The sequence below is a fragment of the Pelecanus crispus genome, chromosome Z (assembly GCF_030463565.1).
Source record: "Pelecanus crispus isolate bPelCri1 chromosome Z, bPelCri1.pri, whole genome shotgun sequence".
In the NCBI taxonomy this organism is placed as follows: Eukaryota; Metazoa; Chordata; class Aves; order Pelecaniformes; family Pelecanidae; genus Pelecanus; species Pelecanus crispus.
The window spans coordinates 35,922,997-35,943,034 of NC_134676.1; the positions used below are offsets into that span (position 1 = coordinate 35,922,997).

A 20,038-nucleotide genomic window follows, 5' to 3' on the forward strand; every position below is an offset into this window, starting at 1 on the left:
GTCAGAGGACTCGCAGTTCTGCCCTCTTCATAGCCAAAGGTTATGCAGAGTTCATTTGAGGAAGGGGCTCATGACCACCAGACAGACCCCTTGCAATCCCACCCCTGCAGTGGCGCCTGCACAGAAGATGGAGAACATTCTGGAACAAACCTCCAGGGGGGGCAAGACTAGCAGCAGGGACTGGCCTATAAAAGACACAACTTCAAGGAGCCACGGGGTGCACCCCACCATTGGAGGACCCCACGCTGCTGCCGCCCCTGCTCCAAGCCGGCCTCCCCTGCCCGCTGCCAGCACAGCAGCGCGCCCGCCGCTGGAGCACTGCCGTGTTTGATAGCACGGGAGCCAAGGGTGGTGGTATCTCCCTCTCTCCTCTTTCTTCCTTTTCCTTCACTCTTATAAGTATTAGGATTAGAACCCACGTTGCTTATTGTGGTGCCTTCCTGGTTTGGGTTGCCTCCTTATTCACATAAACCATTGACCAAGTCTGAGACTAAGATTAGACCTAGGCGCACCTAGACTCCTCTCTGGAAAGGAGTTTAGAAAGCAAGGGGGTCTGTTCTGAACCTCATGACTCAACAGGAGGGTCCCCTTTATCCCCTGAATATTGTGGTGCTTTCCAAGTTCAGGTTGGTGTTTACTGTCAGTAAAGTGTTTAACTGATCATTTGGTGTCGTTTCGCCTTAATTTAGCCCAAGGATTCACAAAACCTCAACGATCCTCACTGGACAGTCCAGTTTGGGTCGTGACAGGTGAGCAGTTGCATTGTGCACCACTTGTTCTGTATATTCTTTTATCGTTGTTATTATTATTTATTACTTTCTCTTCCTCTGCTGTCCTATTAAACTGCCTTTATCTCAACCCATGGGTCCATGGGCTTTACTTTTTTTTTTAATGATTCTCTCCCCCATCCCCCAGCGGGGGGGAGGGGGTGAGCGAGCAGCTGTGTGGTGCTTAGTTGCCGACTGGGGTTAAACCACGACCCTGCCAAAAACAGTCATTATGTCAGGAAAACTTCGGAGTTCCTTCAAAAATATTAAGAGAAGACCCACAGAAATCTCTATTCTGACTTCCAGTGAGTAAGGGACAAAGTTTGTTTGCCGTAAGAGGGACTCCATTACAAAAAAGCAAGCTAGTAAATACAAATGTGGCTGATGAAAATTTAATTTTCAGCACCTACCTTAGGGAGTTCCACATACTGAATGTTTTTACATGAACTGAAGTCAGAACAAGCACTGGAGTTTGCAGCACTGATATCAATCTAATAGAAAATGAAAACATAACTATGAGCAACAATATTCAACATTTTGCATCAAAATAAAGTAGTAAACAAAATTTTAAAGTGGGTCTTTTCATTTTCTGGATTCATTTAAACTGCTATAACCCTCTTCACGGGCATGTTAGATTTACTTCATAGTTTAGATGAACATAAAGTAGAACAGAATTGAGCACAGCTGTACTAAATTTAGAAGCTTTATTAAAATCTCATTTGTTTTTTCCTTGGATGACTTTCTCTTTTGTATTATTTGCTAAGCAGATAGGACAATTCTCTATCCAGAACAATGTTAGTATCTCAGTCAAATGAGAAAAACAGAAATTTACTTTACCTCTTGATGTTGAAGTGTGCCTGAAGTGCACTGTGAAGCCTCTACTGACTTTGCAGGGCAAACAGCCATGTGATTTACTGCATCTTTATTTCTACAACAGATTCAGTTAAAGAATATAGTAAGAATGTAGTAATACAGGACCATATTTCTTAGAACAAGTTTAAGTCTAGCCCTTTCTTTTACTTTATTTCTGGCACTCACAATGCAAATATCAAACCAGAAAACTCAAGATATATTTAACAACTACTAAGAACTGGGTTCAAAAGCACATCTACCTTACCAAAATTAAAAACAGAAACACTCTGCAAAACTTGGGCATATTAAAAATAAACCTTTTTAGCCAAATCTTTTATTAAAAATAAACCTTTTTAGCCAAATCTTTAACCAGAACTTACCTGATAAAGATGATTTTTACTTTAGATGGTGCACATTTGATTATCGAGGAAGCATTCTGATGAGTCCTTCCATAGAGTATTTGCCCATTTATCTATACAAAGGAAGACAGCAATTACTTCTCAAAATATTTAAATTCCCTTATACTTAAACTAATTTTTAGGTCTTAAAAAAAATCCATTATCCAACATCACTGGCTAAAGCAGAAATTGTACTAAAGTAACAGAGTATGTAGTGTCCTGATTTCACTCCCTTCTTCCAGTAGGAAATTCCTTACAGTTTGATTTCAGACTAACACTGTCACAGTGCTAAAAATGTCATTCTCTGAGTTATACTAGGTTGACTTGGCACATCATCTATTTCCACTTGCCATTGATCACCTCATGACTGATGTGGTGTTAAAGCAGGGCCATGGGAAATTCTAACCATAACAAATAAATGAATTGCTTATACCCAGCAACAAGACTGCTATTATTTATCACATCTCAGCTCTGAGCCAGGCACTTTATACACCAGAGTCTGAACACTGGTGCATTTACAATCTGAAAATTTGACCTGACGTTATCTTTGTGTGGCAGAGTAGACTCACTGAAATCCCTTGAAGCTCCTATGGCTCAGGTATGATTGCAGGTATCAGCATGAATTTGCAGAATAAGGGCATTATTTGCTCACATTTTATTAGTTGCATTTGTTCTTGGAAATGGAAAACTGCAGTGCAGAAGTCAACTCTAAGAAAGGGGAAATGACTGGAAAAGGACATCTTGGACCTACACAAAGGGAAAATAATGCAACACACACCGAGGTAGTACTAATAGAAGCAGAGAAACAGCCAGCAGTGAGCAACAGATGCAAGACACTGAACTGGGGGTTGAGCATAACAGCAACCCCTCAGCTCCCACACAGGTTGTGTCCACCAGGCATGGTCACAGAGACACTGAGCCCTGCCATTTATACTGCGAGTGACAATCTAGATGCAGCGCTGCTTCAAGTGTTTGCCATGGCCTCTGAAGAACCATGGTCAGGCTGTCAGCTGGAGGATGTGGCATGACCACCACAGCTAATGGACAGCTACTTGGTAACATAAGGAGAAAGCTCAGATGTCTCCTCTCAGAAGGGGCTGAGACAATCTCTTAGCTTCAGTTTGCAGGTTTACAGCATGGATAGTAAGCAAGGAATCACATGAGAGCAGACTCAGCCAGATTTGTTTCAATGTGTTCTGAGGATACTCAGCATCCCTTTGGCCCAGGTGGCCAAGAAGGCCAACAGCATCCTGGCTTGTATCAGGAATAGTGTGGCCAGCAGGAGCAGGGAGGTGATTGTCCCCCTGTACTCGGCACTGGTGAGACCGCACCTGAAATACTGTGTCCAGTTTTGGGCCCTTCAATACAAGAAAGACATTGAGGTGCTGGAGCGTGTCCAGAGAAGGGCAACAAAGCTGGTGAAGGGTCTGGAGCACAGGCCTTATGAGGAGCAGCTGAGGGAACTGGGGTTGTTTAGCCTGGAGAAGAGGAGGCTGAGAGGAGACCTTCTTGCTCTCTACAGCTACCTGAAAGGAGGTTGTAGTGAGGTGGGTGTTGGTCTCTTCTCCCATGTAGTTAGCGATAGGACGAGAGGAAATGGGCTCAAGCTGCGCCAGGGGAGGTTTAGGTTGGAAATTAGGAACAATTTCTTCACGGAAAGGGTGGTCAAGCATTGGAACAGGGTGCCCAGAGAGGTGGTGGAGTCACCATCCCTGGAAGTGTTCAAAAATCGGGTAGATGTGGCACTTTGGGACATGGTTTAGTCTAGTCTATCCTTGATTGGTTTAGAGTAGACTTGGTAGTGTAGGCTAATGGTTGGACTGGATGATCTTAAAGGTCTTTTCCAAACTAAATGATTCTATGATTCTATGATTCTATCTGCAACATCGAGGTTTTAAAAGCAGACATTTTAAGTGATTCAAGAGAACCATCTAGCAGGTAACATTGGACTCTGCAACTAACAGGTCCCTCCACAAGACTAGCTCCACAGTGCCACAAATCTCTTAGTTTCTCTCCTAGCCTGCAACTGACAGCCGACATCATGTACTCTCTGTGTCTCCCTAAAGCTTAGTTCAGTCTCACCATTCCCTCCCTGTACCATCTCCCCAGTGTATCCTCAAACACCTCCACATACAGTTTTGAAGTTACACAAAGCATTTCTGTGAGGGTAATGTTACCTACTGCTATCAGAAAGAATGGGAAAAGCTATAGCAGAGAATATATCTGCAAGTATCGTCAACTGAACTGTGGAAATATAAAAATACACCTTATGCTCATATACATACTGGGAATGTTAGCTGCATATTCAGCAGTTGGGTCCCTCCACAAAGCCACTAGAAAACAGCCTGAATATGTCATGAAATAAAAGTCCATGTTACAAATGATCTGTTCCTGTTTCCCCAATTTAATTTCTATTTTATGTTACACAACATAAAAATTCTGAAATAATGGAATCATTCTGATATTATCACATTTCCAGTAGACAGAGAATTAATTAGAAAGTCTGGCACACTCCACAGATGGATGGACTAAAGGACTTCAATATTTTCCATGGCCTGCAATGCATTGCCCTTCCATATATCTCTATAATGCAGAAACCGCTGTCATCCTCCATTTTTAGCCGTTCTAAATATACACACATCTTTACTTAGTACTACTATAACAGGAAAAAAAATCCCAGCTGCAACTATCTGGCATACACCAGAATGAAAATCTGGTAGCATAGTGATATCAACTTGGATAACTTGGGGATTTCAAAGTCCACTGAAGAACGTCTATATTGCAGCAAGAATCTAATGTTTTAGCATGTTTTAAGTCAGTATGTTTGGGTTTCAGTATAAATTGCAAAAACTCACCTCTAGTAACTCATCTGCAATCTGTAGCCTGCCATCTTTGCCAGCTGCTCCATTTGGATCAATTCCCACTATAAAGACACTCATCCTGGATCGGTCTTTGTTACCAGCAAGACTAAGTCCCAGACCTGTCCTTCCTTTTTCCAGCTCAATCATGTGTAGTTCCCCTGGTAGATTTCCATAGCGCTGCACAATCTTTTCTAAATGTAAAAGTGTGGGCAGCAGAAGTTGGATTTACATTAGAAAGTTTCACAAGTCACCTACAGAGTGAAGATCAGTGTCCAGTGGGCAGTATCTGACAGAAAAATCCCAAACTGGATGAGAAAATTTTAAGTGTAGACCACGCTTTCTTTCAAGCTAAGCGTTAGGTGATTTATAATAATACTTCTAGTTCCTTGTTTTCCTTCTAACTTCGGAAAACATTAAAACTTCTCTTAAAAAAAGACTTTTCACACATAAAAGCAATAATCTTCCCTCCAGTAACACCTTCAGGTAACAGAAGCTATCACATCAATCACTGCCATCAGTTACCCAGAGTACACTGAAATTCTTCAAGTAGTCCTATGTGTGCAACAGTGAATATGGATGACAGAGGAAAACAGAGATGGGAATGCAATGAAGAATAACACATTAATTTTATATTTCACCATGTGCATCTGACCAAGCACAACTGAAAGCTGACAGAGACACTTAACACCCAAACCACGAAGCACACAAGAACAAAGTAGTTCAAACTGCCCCCCCCATCTTCTGCTACACTGCTATTTCAACACTGGGTATTTCAAACATTTTCACAAAGGATGAACTTACTCCAGCTGTAACCGAACTCATCCTCCTTCTCCACATCCTCTGGGCCTCTGCTAGAAGATGACTGTGCAACATCACAGCTCATTCCTGAAAATGCTGAAGGAGGGGGCAGAGGCAAGTTACAAAGCGAAGTCTTTTCTGGCTCTAAATCGAACTGACCAAATGCCTGTGGAGAATAAGAAAAATGCAGTGGCTAAGCAGATGCAGATTCTGTGTAGGGCAAACTAGTATACAAAAATGTCAAAACAGCAATGACTATGGCTTTGAAGTTTAAATACCAAGCAGCTGGAATTCTAAATGAATAACACGACACAGAAAGGCTGCAACAGATCAATGATACAAACAAACACCAGGCAAGGTAAGAGATAACATCACTCCAAGATGTATTCGGAAGCAAACAGAACTAACAATAAAAGCCCAATTCAGTAAAGTTTTATGTGCCACTTTACATTTCAGAAAAAGTCTCTTATGAAGACTCAAAAATGTTTTTTTTTTTTTTTAGTGCCATATCTGTAAAAGACTTCATTTTAGTTTTAAAAGCCACCACATACAATTTCCTCCTATGATATGCTTTGGAAGTCAAATAGGAGGAAAGGGAAAGGAAACAAAGAACTTGGTGCTTTCAAAAATGCCTCCACAAAAAAGAAAATAACTGGCGTATTAACTGAAAGGACAATTTAAAAACAAAACGAAAGAGATGATAACTAAAGGAATCCACAGTTACTAACTGTACTTTTTCAGTCTTATTTACTGGTTTCCTATAAGCTGCACAGGGGAGATCCGGTAAAGGAGGATACAGATTAAATCAAAAAGGAGAAAAACACTTTTCGTCTTGATGTATGTGGCCTATTCATATCTGCAAAAAGTTAAAAGTATAAACACACAACTACTGCAATATAATGGTTAAACGCCCAAATCCACAAACTGGCAAGCCTCCATTCAAGTTAGTTTCCCTGAGGAATATGGACTCTGATCAGGTATTTGGCTAAGTGTTTGTAATTTATATCATTTTGGCTTGCTCAGAGTAAACATGTAGGCAAGAAACTTGTGTCTGAATATCATCATTCTGAAACTTATGCATGCCCAAGAGACTTTGATACTTGGCAGATCAGCTGTTGGTGTAAACAACAAAAACTTTAGATGAAAACCAAGTAATTTTCCAACACTAGGATTTTCAGGTGTTGCCCTAGCTTCACAGCCCTGTTCTCATCATTTCAGCTTTCATTACCTCCATTAGCAAAAGTTTAAACACAGTAACTCAGATGGTGTCTCTGGGTGCCAAAAGCACTGAGACAATTTCATTGGAGGCAACAGTGAAATTCATAACAACATACACCTTCAAAGACTTCAATCTGCTTTAAATGGAACGTGTTGAAAAAACTAGAAAGTTACCAATTTAGTCACACTGAGATTTAAGGAAGGTCCCATCTCTCAGGGAAAATGAGTTACCTCCATTCTCCGTATACTCCAAAGAGAACACAAATGCCCTATTTCAGTTCCCTCATTCTGCTTCTGCTTGAAGAAGATCTTCCTTTCATTCAGGAACTTATTCTAGCAGCTTAACTAATAAGTCATTAAATGTCAAAAGTGTGGGAAGTTTTAATATGGCACCCACGCCAATCATTTATATAAAAAAGTCATATAAATTTTTTGTATCCGTCTATCACTCACACTGATCTGTGCTTAATCTAAGACAATGCCATCCTGCTGAGATGATACCTTGCATTGCTGAACTTCATGTGGGAATTATCTACAGTTTATGCAAACTATATTCTAAAACATGCTAATAGTTACAGAGCAGACACAAACCTTAACTGAAGCAGCAAAATTCTAGCGAAGATATTGTTACCCATCAGAATCACAGTAGGGTGGGTGGAAACACTACTTAAAAACATTCAAAGCAATTTCTCATAATCAAAAATTCATGTATCCACTATGGAGAAAAGTTGGTGACAGACCTCTACCTCAAGGAGGGGCGAAGGGGGGAGTAGTTCTAGAAACATTAATTTTTCAGAATGCTTCCTAGAATTTTAACTAGAAAGCTACATAACATACCGAAAAAATGAGGAAATACAGTGTGAGAGCAGACCAGATCAGCAAACCTTAAGTAGTCTCTGTGTTTTAAAACCAAAATTAACATACCACTTTAGTGGTACCCTTGGTAAATGACAGTGTCCAAGAACTTTGCAAAATTAAAGAAAACATGACAAACGCCCTCCTCCCCAAAACTGCTGTCAAGAACCTCTGGAAGATCTACAAGGTGTGGATGTATGGCTACATCCTGCCAGATTAGCACTTACGAACTGCAGCCACCATAATCTGATTGACAGAAAATGCTTCTTTCTGTACCTCTGTGCACGCATACATAAATCTGAACATATTTGATGTTTAAGGAAATGCTAAAACGGAAGTAACAGCAAGGCTCCTTTGTGAGAAGGGTAAAAAGGGTGTTACAATGCCCTCTGGGCATAGAGGATGACCTCCTGCCTCCAGAACGCAGCCTGCCACACATGCACCGCCAGCAGCAGAAGCCGGCCCCCACAGTTCACACACACATAAGACTTTTGCTCCCTGAATCGGGCCACACACAAAAAACCTAAAATGCTTTAACTCATGAAATACTTTGCGTGCCATGGCACAGTATTTCATTTAAAATGCAAAGCGTCGGACAGTGCATGAACCCATTTGGCTACTAGTCACTCTGATCACAGCCAAGCAAATATTAAAAATGGCAGCAAGTTTGGAGCAGTATCACTTAAAACAAAGGAGGCACACGCAGAGGAAGCAGCAGTACTCCCGAAGGTATCACAGGCCATGTACAAACGTACAGCACACATACAGTAGCACCCACTCACTGGAACCAAGACAAACCTTGAATGGTGTGGGAGCAAAAGGGTTAGTTGGGATACAACGGAAGGTAACCCTAATTGGATTCGATACCTCCTACAGTAACAGAAAACAGCAATCCACGTGTTACAGCACCTTTAGCAATACACAGCATTATTAATGAATAACTCATTTTCAATTACGGATTCATTTTACTAACTGCAGCAACTTGATTAACTCCATTTATAAACGGACAAAGTATTTAAGGGGTTATTAAGGACCCTGATTCAGTAAAGTTTCTTACTGTACATGAATCTTAGTTCAGCAGAAGCGGACAGAGATGACAAGAGGCCATTCTTATCTCAATGTTAAAAAAAAGGAATTATGCAGAAAATGCAAAAACATTAGCTTTTCTCTAAAAATATGTGCAATTTTTTTTCAGAAATACTTTTGAAAATACAGAAAATATAAGCCATCATTTATGTTACACTTCTACTCCCTTTCCTCAGAACAGATTTCAAAACCACACATTTAATTACACACCACATATCATATCATAAATGTTCATTGTACATTCAATTTATTTGACAACATGTGAAAATAGACAGAGGGCACAATCACTCCCAAGACATATAACCAGCTAGAAAATATTTTATTAAATCAGAAATGCATGCAGATAAGAATTAAGCCTTTATTTATTATTGTGTTAGAGGTAAACTCTGTCCCCAATATGAGTAACATGCAGTAAGCACTATCCACAAAAAAGAGAATCTAAGATTTTTCGTATTTCCAAATACGTCAACATCCTGTTCATAGTGCATTAAGAGAATTTTCAAGAAGCAGAGGGAAAATATTTTCAGCATCATAAAATGAAAGCTGCCAATGTTTTTTTCCATGCAAAAAGAAAAAAGAAATATCAAAGCTGGAAAGTCCTAACCACATAAAAAGAAAATAAAGCACATAGCAGCAAAACACCTCACGTTGATGAGAGAGTTACACTCAGATGGATATTTTAACATATACCACAGGGACGGATTTTGTAATTGAGAACCTATTCCTTTGGTAGCTCTGATTAGATCAGATTTAGTGGTTGTGATTAATGGAGCTGGCATTTTTTAACTTCTTCAAAACTTTTCTATGTGCACGTGTGTCTGTATCGTTTTAATTCACTACATAGAATTTCCACTCTCATCAGCACAATATTTTACCAAAATTGGTATAAAAGAATTTAAATGCAGAGAGACAGTAATGGCAAGGAAGCACAGATACAATGGCTGGTGAGTCAAAAGCAGACAGTGTGTCATCATCCAACCTTGTTAGTGTTGAACTGAGAAGGATCAACAAATGGGTTAGTGCTGCTGAAGACAGCTGGCCTACAGAAAAGACTGTTCTGCGGGAAATGCAGGGAAGGGTTCTAAAAGGAAAACATAATAGAAACTAAGCAAAAACATTTTTAAATTAATCCTTTGTGACTCATGAAACAAAACATTTATTTAGCAGTTTGTGCTAACCAAACAAGGTCCACTTCCTGCACTTCACTACAGACATGTGAAGGTAAGCAAAACTGTATTTGCCCTGTTTTGTATCACCTATGTTTAGCAGAGCATAGAGGAAAAGCACGGATCCTCATACCTGTTCTGGCCCACAAACTGCATAAAGTGCAGAATTCAGCAGCATGAACAAGAGAAAATTTACTTGCTGTGCTATTTGTACAATTTTGTCCAAGCACCTCAGCATATGGGATACTCACACATTAGTTAACTATAAAATTGTGGATCTCTGGATTAGAATAAACACAATTCTTTGTAATAATGCAGTAGGTTTAGTTTTATTTTGAAAACCACAGATTAATTCTCATAATTTTATTTACCTCTTGTGGTAACACACTCACTGTGTATTTTGCAAAAGAGAAGGTTTAGTAATATTAGGCATCTCTAAACAGCCTTCATATCTAATAATAACTTTTACAGATCACTTTGTATGTATGCCCATGCATCTATAATTTTCTGAATTTCTAGTTTAATGAAATTAAAATCTCTGGTCTTCTCCTTAAACAATACAAGGTGGTATTTTATTATTATTTAATACAAAAAGAATTTTCATACTTAGACAAAATTAAAGGATGTAATTTGACCATTTATATTCCTTACGCAGTTTTTGTACTGTACTGTATTTTGAGATCAGAACCTGTTTAATAAAGAGGGGACAGCTCTGATTTTGCTTAGTATGTTGGAAATACTGTGCAACGTATACTTAAAAGTAACTTCTACACTGGGTGTATCCATTTGGCAACTGCCTAAATGTCTTAGGGCTGTAAGTTTAACACTGCTGGAAAATAAGAAGCATAATAAGCGGAAAGGAATGTGAAAGGCTTGCAGCATCAACTGATACATTTATATCATGGTAATTTAATCCAGATATATGTTGCTGTTTAAAAATTTCCTTAAAGCTTTTTTGTTTTTTACAGGCTCCTGAAAATAGAAAATGCATCCCTAAACATTTATTCTCAAATATCATTTTGCAAAACAAAAAGTAATGTAATTTGGTAAGACAACATATGTCTTGGTTCTACAGTATCTTCAGCAATGAGAAAGTAAAACTCTGCATGAACAAGGTTTCTTCACTGGCAAGTCAATCAGAAGTCAACAGGCAGTTTCCCTATAGTACAAGATTTTCTGCTTACACCTGCGATTCACATTTGATTTTGTCTTTCATAAAGAGAAGTTTGGGAAAAGTAATTTGCCAGTGTAATAATCCTATTACTTTAACCATTACATTTGTCATCTGCATAAAATTTTAAATTGTATTCTTGATGAAATTTAAGGAACTAAAATAAGCATCACAAGCATTTTGTATATAAACAGTGAAATCCTAACAAAAGGGAAAACAAAAGATCAGCCACAGTAATTCAAAATCTTGCCTTTCATATTTTGTCATGATGTCATAGCACCTAAAATACTACTGCTAGCTCAAATTCTAATCCATGCAACAGCATTGCATTAATATGGACTGACTACCGTGATAAACTATGGAGCATTTGTGTTTGCCTAAACAGTTAGGTTTTAAAACTTTCTTGCACAGTCTAGGACAAGAAAAGCAAATGCTAAAATAAAGGCTAGTTTTCCTTTTACTGTTTTTTTGCAAAATAAAACCTAAAGTAACAGGATTTATTTTACCTTTTTTTTTTTCCTTTCTTTTTTCAACTAACTTGTGTTCAGTATTTTATTAATGTGTATGGGATGCTAAGGTATCAGACTAGCTAGCATTTCATATAGCATAATGCTGTAACCCTACAAATTACATGGGTTCATAACCATGGTGATAGATTAATTCTTACTCAGAAACATCCAGAGCAGTGTCAGTACCAAACAGATTTGATGGGTAAGCGCTTACTAGGAAGACTATCAACATCTTTTCACAGCCCATTTGCATTATTTGGGTTATTCTGGAGTTCATAACCATGGTGATAGATTAATTCTTACTCAGAAACATCCAGAGCAGTGTCAGTACCAAACAGATTTGATGGGTAAGCGCTTACTAGGAAGACTATCAACATCTTTTCACAGCCCATTTGCATTATTTGGGTTATTCTGGAGTCCACTTAGCATCTCGTTAACTACTACAGCAGCCCAAATCAAGAAAACAAAGGGGAAGAAACTGACTCATTAGCAACATCACTTGAAACTACCTTTGTACATACATAGCTACCATATTAAATATGGCTACTGCGTGCAGGCAGCTAGCTATCTGGGTGACTGCGTGTGAATGAAGGCAGGAAATTGCCTTATAAGATCTTATTATAAAGTACAGATATAAGTTTCAGAAGATGAAGACAATAAATATAATGCCATTTATAAAGACCACAACACAAAACATGGGTACAGTAAGAGCATTTGCAATGTTTCCGCTTACAGAGAAACAAGGGTTTGTTAATAAACAGTCAAGAAATAACCAACAAGCTTAATAACTGGAAAATAAAGAGAACAAAGAACTACAATTAAAAATAGCAAAGGATCTTTCACTAAATAGAAGTAAGTTGTGATGAAGTAATGGCATCATTCCTGTCACAAACTGGCCTAAACATTCAGCAGTGGCAATTGCGCTCACATCACAGCAAATGTAAAAGCTTTACTTCAGTAGCTTGAGTATCAACAACCAACATTCAATAAAGCTTTTTCATGCAACTTTACCTTAGATGACTGATGATAAAATGGGTTAGTAGTTTTCTGCCCACAGGGAGCAGAAGCTGAAGAAGGGCTATAAAGAGACTCTGGCTGGGGAACAAGAGTTATGAGACAACTAGTAAATAAACATGCAGCTTATACAGACTCTACAATGAGGAAGTTTAGTTTCTAGTGATGCAAGCAACTTATATTAAAGCTTAGTAGCTTCTGTCTGCAATGTCCATGCAGCTTAGTGACGGAAAACTTTCGTGTACTTCTAGGTCCTTTCATTAATGTCCAATGAATTTTTTAACAAGTGCTGTATTTCTGCATGCGCTCCTCAGACACGCTGTCAATCTCTAAGAGTTGGTTTTAGTTAAGACTCCTACTCTGCCCCCCAACAAATTATCTTTCTTGAGGCTTTTCAAAATAGTTTGAGGACGGCGTGCTGGAGGGCAATTCCAAATCCAAATCGCTTTCATTCTAAATGGAAATAATACTTAAATCAAATCTTTGTTCCTAAAATAGTTGAGATGGAACTTTCAGGATTAAATACCCCATTCCCAAACACCACCACCTTGAACATTTGTTTCATCTATTGCTACGTATTACATCTATTTTCATATTCTTTATGCTTACCCTTGGTCTGCTTATAATGCTCTGTACCATAAAGACTACAGGATTCCCTGCCTTCCGTATGGCTTCCACAGCTTGTTCGTGGCTGGCATCTCTGAGGTCAATTCCATCCACCTGTAATTGGAAGGCCTCATCTTAACATTGCAAGAAGCTACAAGAAATCATGAGTCAGCTTTGGGTTTTGGGGATGGGAACTTTGCCTAAAACCTAAGCTCAAACCTCTGTTACTGGTGGAAAGGTTTCTACTGACTTGGCCTGAGGTCCCTCACACACAGGTTTGAGATTTCCAAGAGCACTGAAAGGACATCAAATAAATATTCTCCATGGTTTTAAAAAGAGGTTTTTCAGAATTCTTGGTTCACACTCCATAGGTTTTCCCACAGGCAACATCATAGAAGATATATGATAATAAGAAGAGATAAAGTAATCCAAAGAGAGTGGTAGTGTTTGCCAAATACTGCTTCCTGTAAATCCTGTCTTGGAATAACCTGCCTCCGAGGACTTCATGAGATTTACAAACTGAAACTTGCTAGGTGCTGGAGGGTCTTTTATTATGGGGTATTATGTCAGTACAGTGTACTTTTTTCCCCTTTCCTTTTTTTTTTTTTTTTAAAGCAACGTAAGACCAATTTTAGCTACTAGACAATTTCCCCAAGAAGATAACTTTTTAGGTCAGAGCTGAAGAGCTTTCTCTCTTGTACAAGAAATCATTTACAAAGGATGGCTAAGGACAAATTTTTTCCTGGTTGCTTTTCTTCATGCCTTCGTAAGTATTGGTGGGTAAAACAGTTTGTCTTGCGATCCCGGTAAGAACCATGTTATGGTGAGGTTAGCAGCAGTAAAGCATTCTTACAATGACCACAATAAAAGCTAGAAGCTAACACAGAAAGGTTATTTGTTAGTGGCAATTCCTGCACACAAAGTTATAGAACAAGGATTACCCCTACCTTTTTGTCTAACTCTATCTTAAACTTAACCATCCAATGTAAATAAAGAGAGAATAAAAACAATCTGAGAGCGGAAATTCTAAACCTATGAGGAATTGAACAGTAACACTAAGGCTTTCTGACTCCCCATGTCTGAAATACTGTATGCACTAGTAGAGAGAAAAGCCTACATATGCCACAACTTGAGAAACTGAAATAATCCATTCAGAAACAGTCACATTAACACAGCATTAGTTACTTAATTTCACTCACCCACTTCAACTTCTGCAACCATCATTGCCAGAAACAATCGCTGCATTCATAAAAATCCAGGTATTGAGATATAATGAATGCTTTTTAACTTTGTGGCCATCAAGCAAAATTCCACCTCCCAACCTGTTGTTTAATGGAAACTCTTCCATCCTGTTGTAGAAAGGGCTACCTATATTAAGGTATTAATTTGGATCATGTAGCAGACTGCAAACTGCAGTATAGGTATCACCATGTAAAGCAAGCCCAGTCTGATCCAGGGGAAGCTTCACCTGTACTCGGCACTGGTGAGGCTGCACCTGGAATACTGTGTCCAGTTTTGGGCCCCTCAATACAAGAAAGACATTGAGGTGCTGGAGCGTGTCCAGAGAAGGGCAACAAAGCTGGTGAAGGGTCTAGAGCACAGGCCTTATGAGGAGCAGCTGAGGGAACTGGGATTATTTAGCCTAGAGAAGAGGAGGCTGAGGGGAGACCTTCTTGCTCTCTACAACTACCTGAAAGGACGTTGTAGTGAGGTGGGTGTTGGTCTCTTCTCCCATGTAGTTAGTGATAGGATGAGAGGAAATGGGCTCAAGCTGCGCCAGGGGAGGTTTAGGTTGGAAACTAGGAGAAATTTCTTCATGGAAAGGGTGGTCAAGCATTGGAACAGGGTGCCCAGAGAGGTGGTGGAGTCACCATCCCTGGAAGTGTTCAAAAAACGGGTAGATGTGGCACTTTGGGACATGGTTTAGTCTAGTCTACCCTTGATTGGTTTAGTGTGGACTTGGTAGTGTAGGTTAATGGTTGGACTGGATGATCGTAAAGGTCTTTTCCAACTTAAACGATTCTATGCTTCTATGACCATCTCCATCACCCTGCTTGTTATATTCTTCGTGACGGACAGTCAGCTAAAGACATCTAGCAGGGTGAAGAGGTGTGCAGTTTCTAATGACCTGACACTGGAGATGGGGTAATGCCTGACTTACTGATAACCATCACAGGAAAGACACATTACTTTCAGTGTGTTCAGTATCTTTAAGCAAGAAAGCAGAAGTAGCTGCATGAACACAGGATTGGCTAAGCAGAAGAGCAATCTACATTAAATTCCTCCCTGCAACACCACTGACTACCCTGTCCTCTGGCATGGACACAATGTTCTTAACTTTCTCTGTATCAAATCCAGCTTTCTTCATGTCAGCAAGAAAAAAATTGTGCCTCCCTTAATTCCTGCACAAGATGCATAATAATGATGTGATCTCACTAAGATTTAAGAGGGAAATAAGCTTGATATTTTTTTGCATGATATGCTATTCACTGGCCATTTCTGTTGCTATCCAATATACAAAGATAAAACCTTTTGTCTTCACCAATCTTAAGCTTTTTCCCACACATGCTGGCATTAAAACAGGCAGGTAGAACTGCTGGCTTTGTAGACGCTTGCTCACACAGTCAGTCATCTATACTTTAGGTTGTATATTCAACTTAAAGCTGTCAGCACACAAACATCAGCAGATGGTACTACACTCTGTATGGCTCAAGTGGTGCCAGCTGGAGCAATTACACAGCTGTCAGCCCAGGACCACATATCCATCTCAGCAGCTCCTGAAATGCTGGGAGTATTGCAAGCAAAAGGCACTTGGCTGGTACCTCCACGATCCGATCTCCAGTTTTCAATGTTCCATTTTTGCCAGCTGGGCTGTCTTCCAGGATGTGTTTGATAAAGATCCCTCTCATCACTTCTCCATTACTCAGGCGGCTCCCCATCCCTCGTCCTCCAACAATGCTGATCCCCAGTGACTTGCTAGGCTCTCTCCAGAGTTCAACCCTATTGAGGCAAAACAAGGACCAAAATAAATGAAAATCTGTTGTGATTATGACAATGCTGCACACTGAAGACACCTGCATTTGCACAATGGTTTAAAAACATTCAGAAATAACTCCTCCTTGGAAAGTTTTGTCTTTCAGTGGGAGGTACCTACTGAATTGTTCAGCAACTCTGTAATTGTGTCTGCTGTTGTTCACTTTATTTTGGATTCTAATCAAAACTTTGAATCCTTCTCTTCACCTCTTCTTACTGGCTCCCAGAGAGTCAGCCTATAAAGATAAATTACTAAAGCAATCAAGAAACTGCTAGATTGCAGGGATTTAGTCCAATGGCAGTAAAAATCAACAGCAAATTACTCCTGCAATGCACAATTATACATAAGTGCAGCAATTCTGTTGTTTTCTTATTCCTCTTAAAATATATTTAGAGGTTTCAAAATTTTTGGATTTCAGATGAGATTTTATACTGTGCAACTAGATCCACACTTACTTTCTGGGCTGGTTCCAGTTACTGAAAGCTGCATTTTGAAGTTCACTTTCTTCTCCCTCCCCCTCTTCACGTTCTGGAAGCTCTGGGAGTTCCCTGCTGATGAACAGGAAGATGCAATTCATTTTTAAAGAACCCACATAATCCCTAGGTTTCACTGCAAAATTTCATGTATTGATCACCCTGCCAGTATTAGGATTTGTACACAGGATTCGTGTAAGGAACTTCTTTTTCAGACGCCTGTTAGAATACATATTGTGTTTTGGGATTCCCTGTCCACTTGTCTCTGCAGTTAAGTTGCTATCAACTGACAACCACAGAATAGAAGACTCTGCATTTTGGAACTAGAACCAAATCAAAGTTGAAGGTAGTTACTTATTGTTTCCAAAATGGAAGAAATTACAACAGCAGCATTCAGACACAGTTACTACTTGTGGAGATCAATTTCAAGAAAACAAAAATTATTAGGCACTACATTTTGGTCTGTAACTGTAATAATTTTTTGAAACTCAAGGAAAAGGACAGCACAATTCATTCCTTCCAGTATAAGTTCTGGAAAGACCATCAATGCCAAAGTCTCCTGTTGGAAGCAGTGAGTATTTGTGGTGATACCTAAATCAAATTGCAAGGTATTTAAGAGGAGTTTAAGATGAGGCGGTATTCAATCTCCTTTTTGGGTAGATCAAAAGATTTTCTGAAGAAAATCATCCATCTTTCAGCTCTTCTGAAATAAAACTTACCTTCCTGAATCATGCAAAGTGTATGGAAAGAGTTACACCTGACAGCCCCATGGGAGAAAACAGTAAATCTTTTGACTCACCTGACAGTATGTGAAGGAAAAAGGTCAAGTGGCACAGTTCCCTCTGTCTGTTGTCCCAAACTGGCCCTGTACTCGTCTAAATTTTCTCCTGGCACATACGTAATACTGCAATAAAATGGGACATGATTAAAGTAGCATGAGGACTGATGGTCCTGCCTTTGGTGGGGGTGAGGAATGGATACAAGGAAGCCACTCAAGACTACTTCGTACAGTCATTGACTTCAAAGCCACAATGCTGGTATGTGGGGAATAAGGAGTTATATGAATCCTTTGACTTTGCCACAAATATGCATCTACGGTCAAATTAGGTAGCTGAACAGCACATAATTTCCTGAGGGCTAGCCACTCCATTTTAAGTAAATGGTGCTTGAACAGCAACAAGCGTGTAACAGAGGCAATCCAGCTTCAGTCAAAACAGAGATTCTTCGTGCAATGACAAACACTGAAGGATCTATGAGGTGTGAAGCACCATTACCATCCTAAATGCTCGCTGAAAATACTTCTGGAAGTTGGCTTGTGGGAGGCTTTGGGCTTTCCTGGGTGGTTTTGTATCTGGTTTAGGTATCTATGCTTTTGGTGAAAAATACTGCATGGGTTTGGACATACAAACATGTTACAGCACACCACCTACACCACAGGGACCAATCCCTTGCTCAACTCCTTCCTCCACCCCTTCATGCACTTCCAGCCAGCTTGGGACAGTCAGACAGTCATGTTTCACCAGCCAGATGACGTGCAGACTCCTGAAGCCCTGGTGTAATTCAATCATGTTTGAATGCCAGAAACAGAAATGGCCCAATAGACTGGGGAGGGGGAAATGAGAAGGAAAAAAGATGAAGGCATGAAGAACATTTCATAAAAAACTTCCCTCTACAGGGAAAAGGACACCATGATCTAAACAGGACTACTTAGATGGCCCTCCTCTAACGATGCTTTGTCTTCTTAAAAACCTTCAGTCATTCAATAAGCAGCTTAGCTATCAGATCCAAGTCTGCCAAGAAGTAAGGCTGATGGAAAAAGAACACACAAAAAAATGGCTGTCCTCCCATCCATCACATGGTTGAAAGAAATATTAACATATTTCCCCACAGAACAGACGGGGAGAATTAAAAAAAACCCTCTCGGCCACTTCACAAGGACATGTGAGCTGCTGAGGAGAGACACCTTCAGCTCTGAGTCTATCACTTACTTGGAGCCCTCTCCTGTCCATCACTCCCTGATTGGAGTCTTCTGTCTGTCACTCCCTGACTGCCACTGATTCCCCCTCTCGTTGGTTTTCTGCGGAATACAGCAAGCAGCAGAAGACAGAGCAAATAAACTTTTACCTGACTAATGCTGTCTGTCAAAACACTCTACCCAAATGATCTTTCTTTGTCTTCTTCATCTGTGCCCAAGCACGTTCCCTACCCCCTCTCACAATTGCCATATCTAGAGAAGTGCAGAAGATGGTCATTAAGGAGGTGCCGAGGGTGCTGAACAGGAGGAACTCTCCAGTCCTTTTAACAGAAATTTCTAAATCATCCATTTTATCACTAGCTGCTTCTCCTTAAATCTCCTCCCTCTTCTGCTTTGGCCTTTTTTCAAACACACAAGTGTTATGTGCTTGACACAAAGTGTTTTCATTCTGAAGCTCTAGGGAGTTAACATACACTAGGGAACAAACACTCAGCAGAAGGTCACTGACTCTTATCTGTCCTTCCTGAGGGCATTCCACCACTGGGAAACAAGCAAGACTCAGCAGTTATTCTGCAAAACCCTAGCAGTGAAACAGAGAGAAGCAAGAGGGAAAAGAGTTTTTGAAAATAATCACTACTACTTCTCAGCCACTTCCAGCTACAAATACGTTGAACTACAGCAAAGTGCTAGTATTGTGCTCACAAAACTCCCATGGGGCAAATGGTGCTGCAGAAGCACCACCCAGTAAGCCCACCTTGCCTCTACAAAAGCTACAAGATGTGCAAGGTGCATTTCAATGAAAGGAAATGTACCATTTATCCAGTTATATTCACCTGTTTTATCTCAATCAAATTCATCAATTTTCACCCTGTAAAAGTAAGTAGGAAATAATGTATTTTCCCTTGAAAGACAGCAGCAGTAAAGCAACCAGAAATGCAAGCAACATTTCTGCTGGCTAGAAGGCTTGGACAATCTCCTTTATGCTAAACTGCAGCTGGAAGATATTGTTCAAAGTATGGAAAGCAGAATGGCAGGCCCCTAAAAAGGAAACAGGTATGTCCAGATTCAGCCTGGATGTAGACAGTAGAATGTGATCACTGATAGTAGAGCATCCAGCATCTTTCAACTCTTGTCCAGTCCTTCTGGCCAAGGAGCACATGGCAAACAATTATGCAGGGTCCCAAGGCCCAAGGGTAGTAGTCCTTAGCTCATACTTCTGTGCAACATCAGTGTTAGAGATCAGCTAAGGGGGAGG

The 20,038-nt window shown here is 39.9% G+C and overlaps 1 protein-coding gene across 1 annotated transcript in view; it reads right to left on the minus strand.

Moving 5' to 3' along the window:
• The window catches only part of MPDZ (multiple PDZ domain crumbs cell polarity complex component), a 91,569-nt gene that overhangs the window by 17,740 nt on the left and 53,791 nt on the right, over positions 1-20,038 (minus strand). The window contains exons 22-30 of the mRNA XM_075726462.1: positions 17,608-17,712; positions 16,791-16,883; positions 16,124-16,301; positions 13,305-13,415; positions 5,680-5,842; positions 4,873-5,069; positions 2,000-2,091; positions 1,605-1,695; positions 1,178-1,258 (exon numbers count right to left, since the gene is read on the minus strand). Of these exons, the coding sequence (XP_075582577.1) occupies positions 1,178-1,258; positions 1,605-1,695; positions 2,000-2,091; positions 4,873-5,069; positions 5,680-5,842; positions 13,305-13,415; positions 16,124-16,301; positions 16,791-16,883; positions 17,608-17,712 (1,111 nt within the window). The remainder of the gene's footprint in view (positions 1-1,177; positions 1,259-1,604; positions 1,696-1,999; positions 2,092-4,872; positions 5,070-5,679; positions 5,843-13,304; positions 13,416-16,123; positions 16,302-16,790; positions 16,884-17,607; positions 17,713-20,038) is intronic.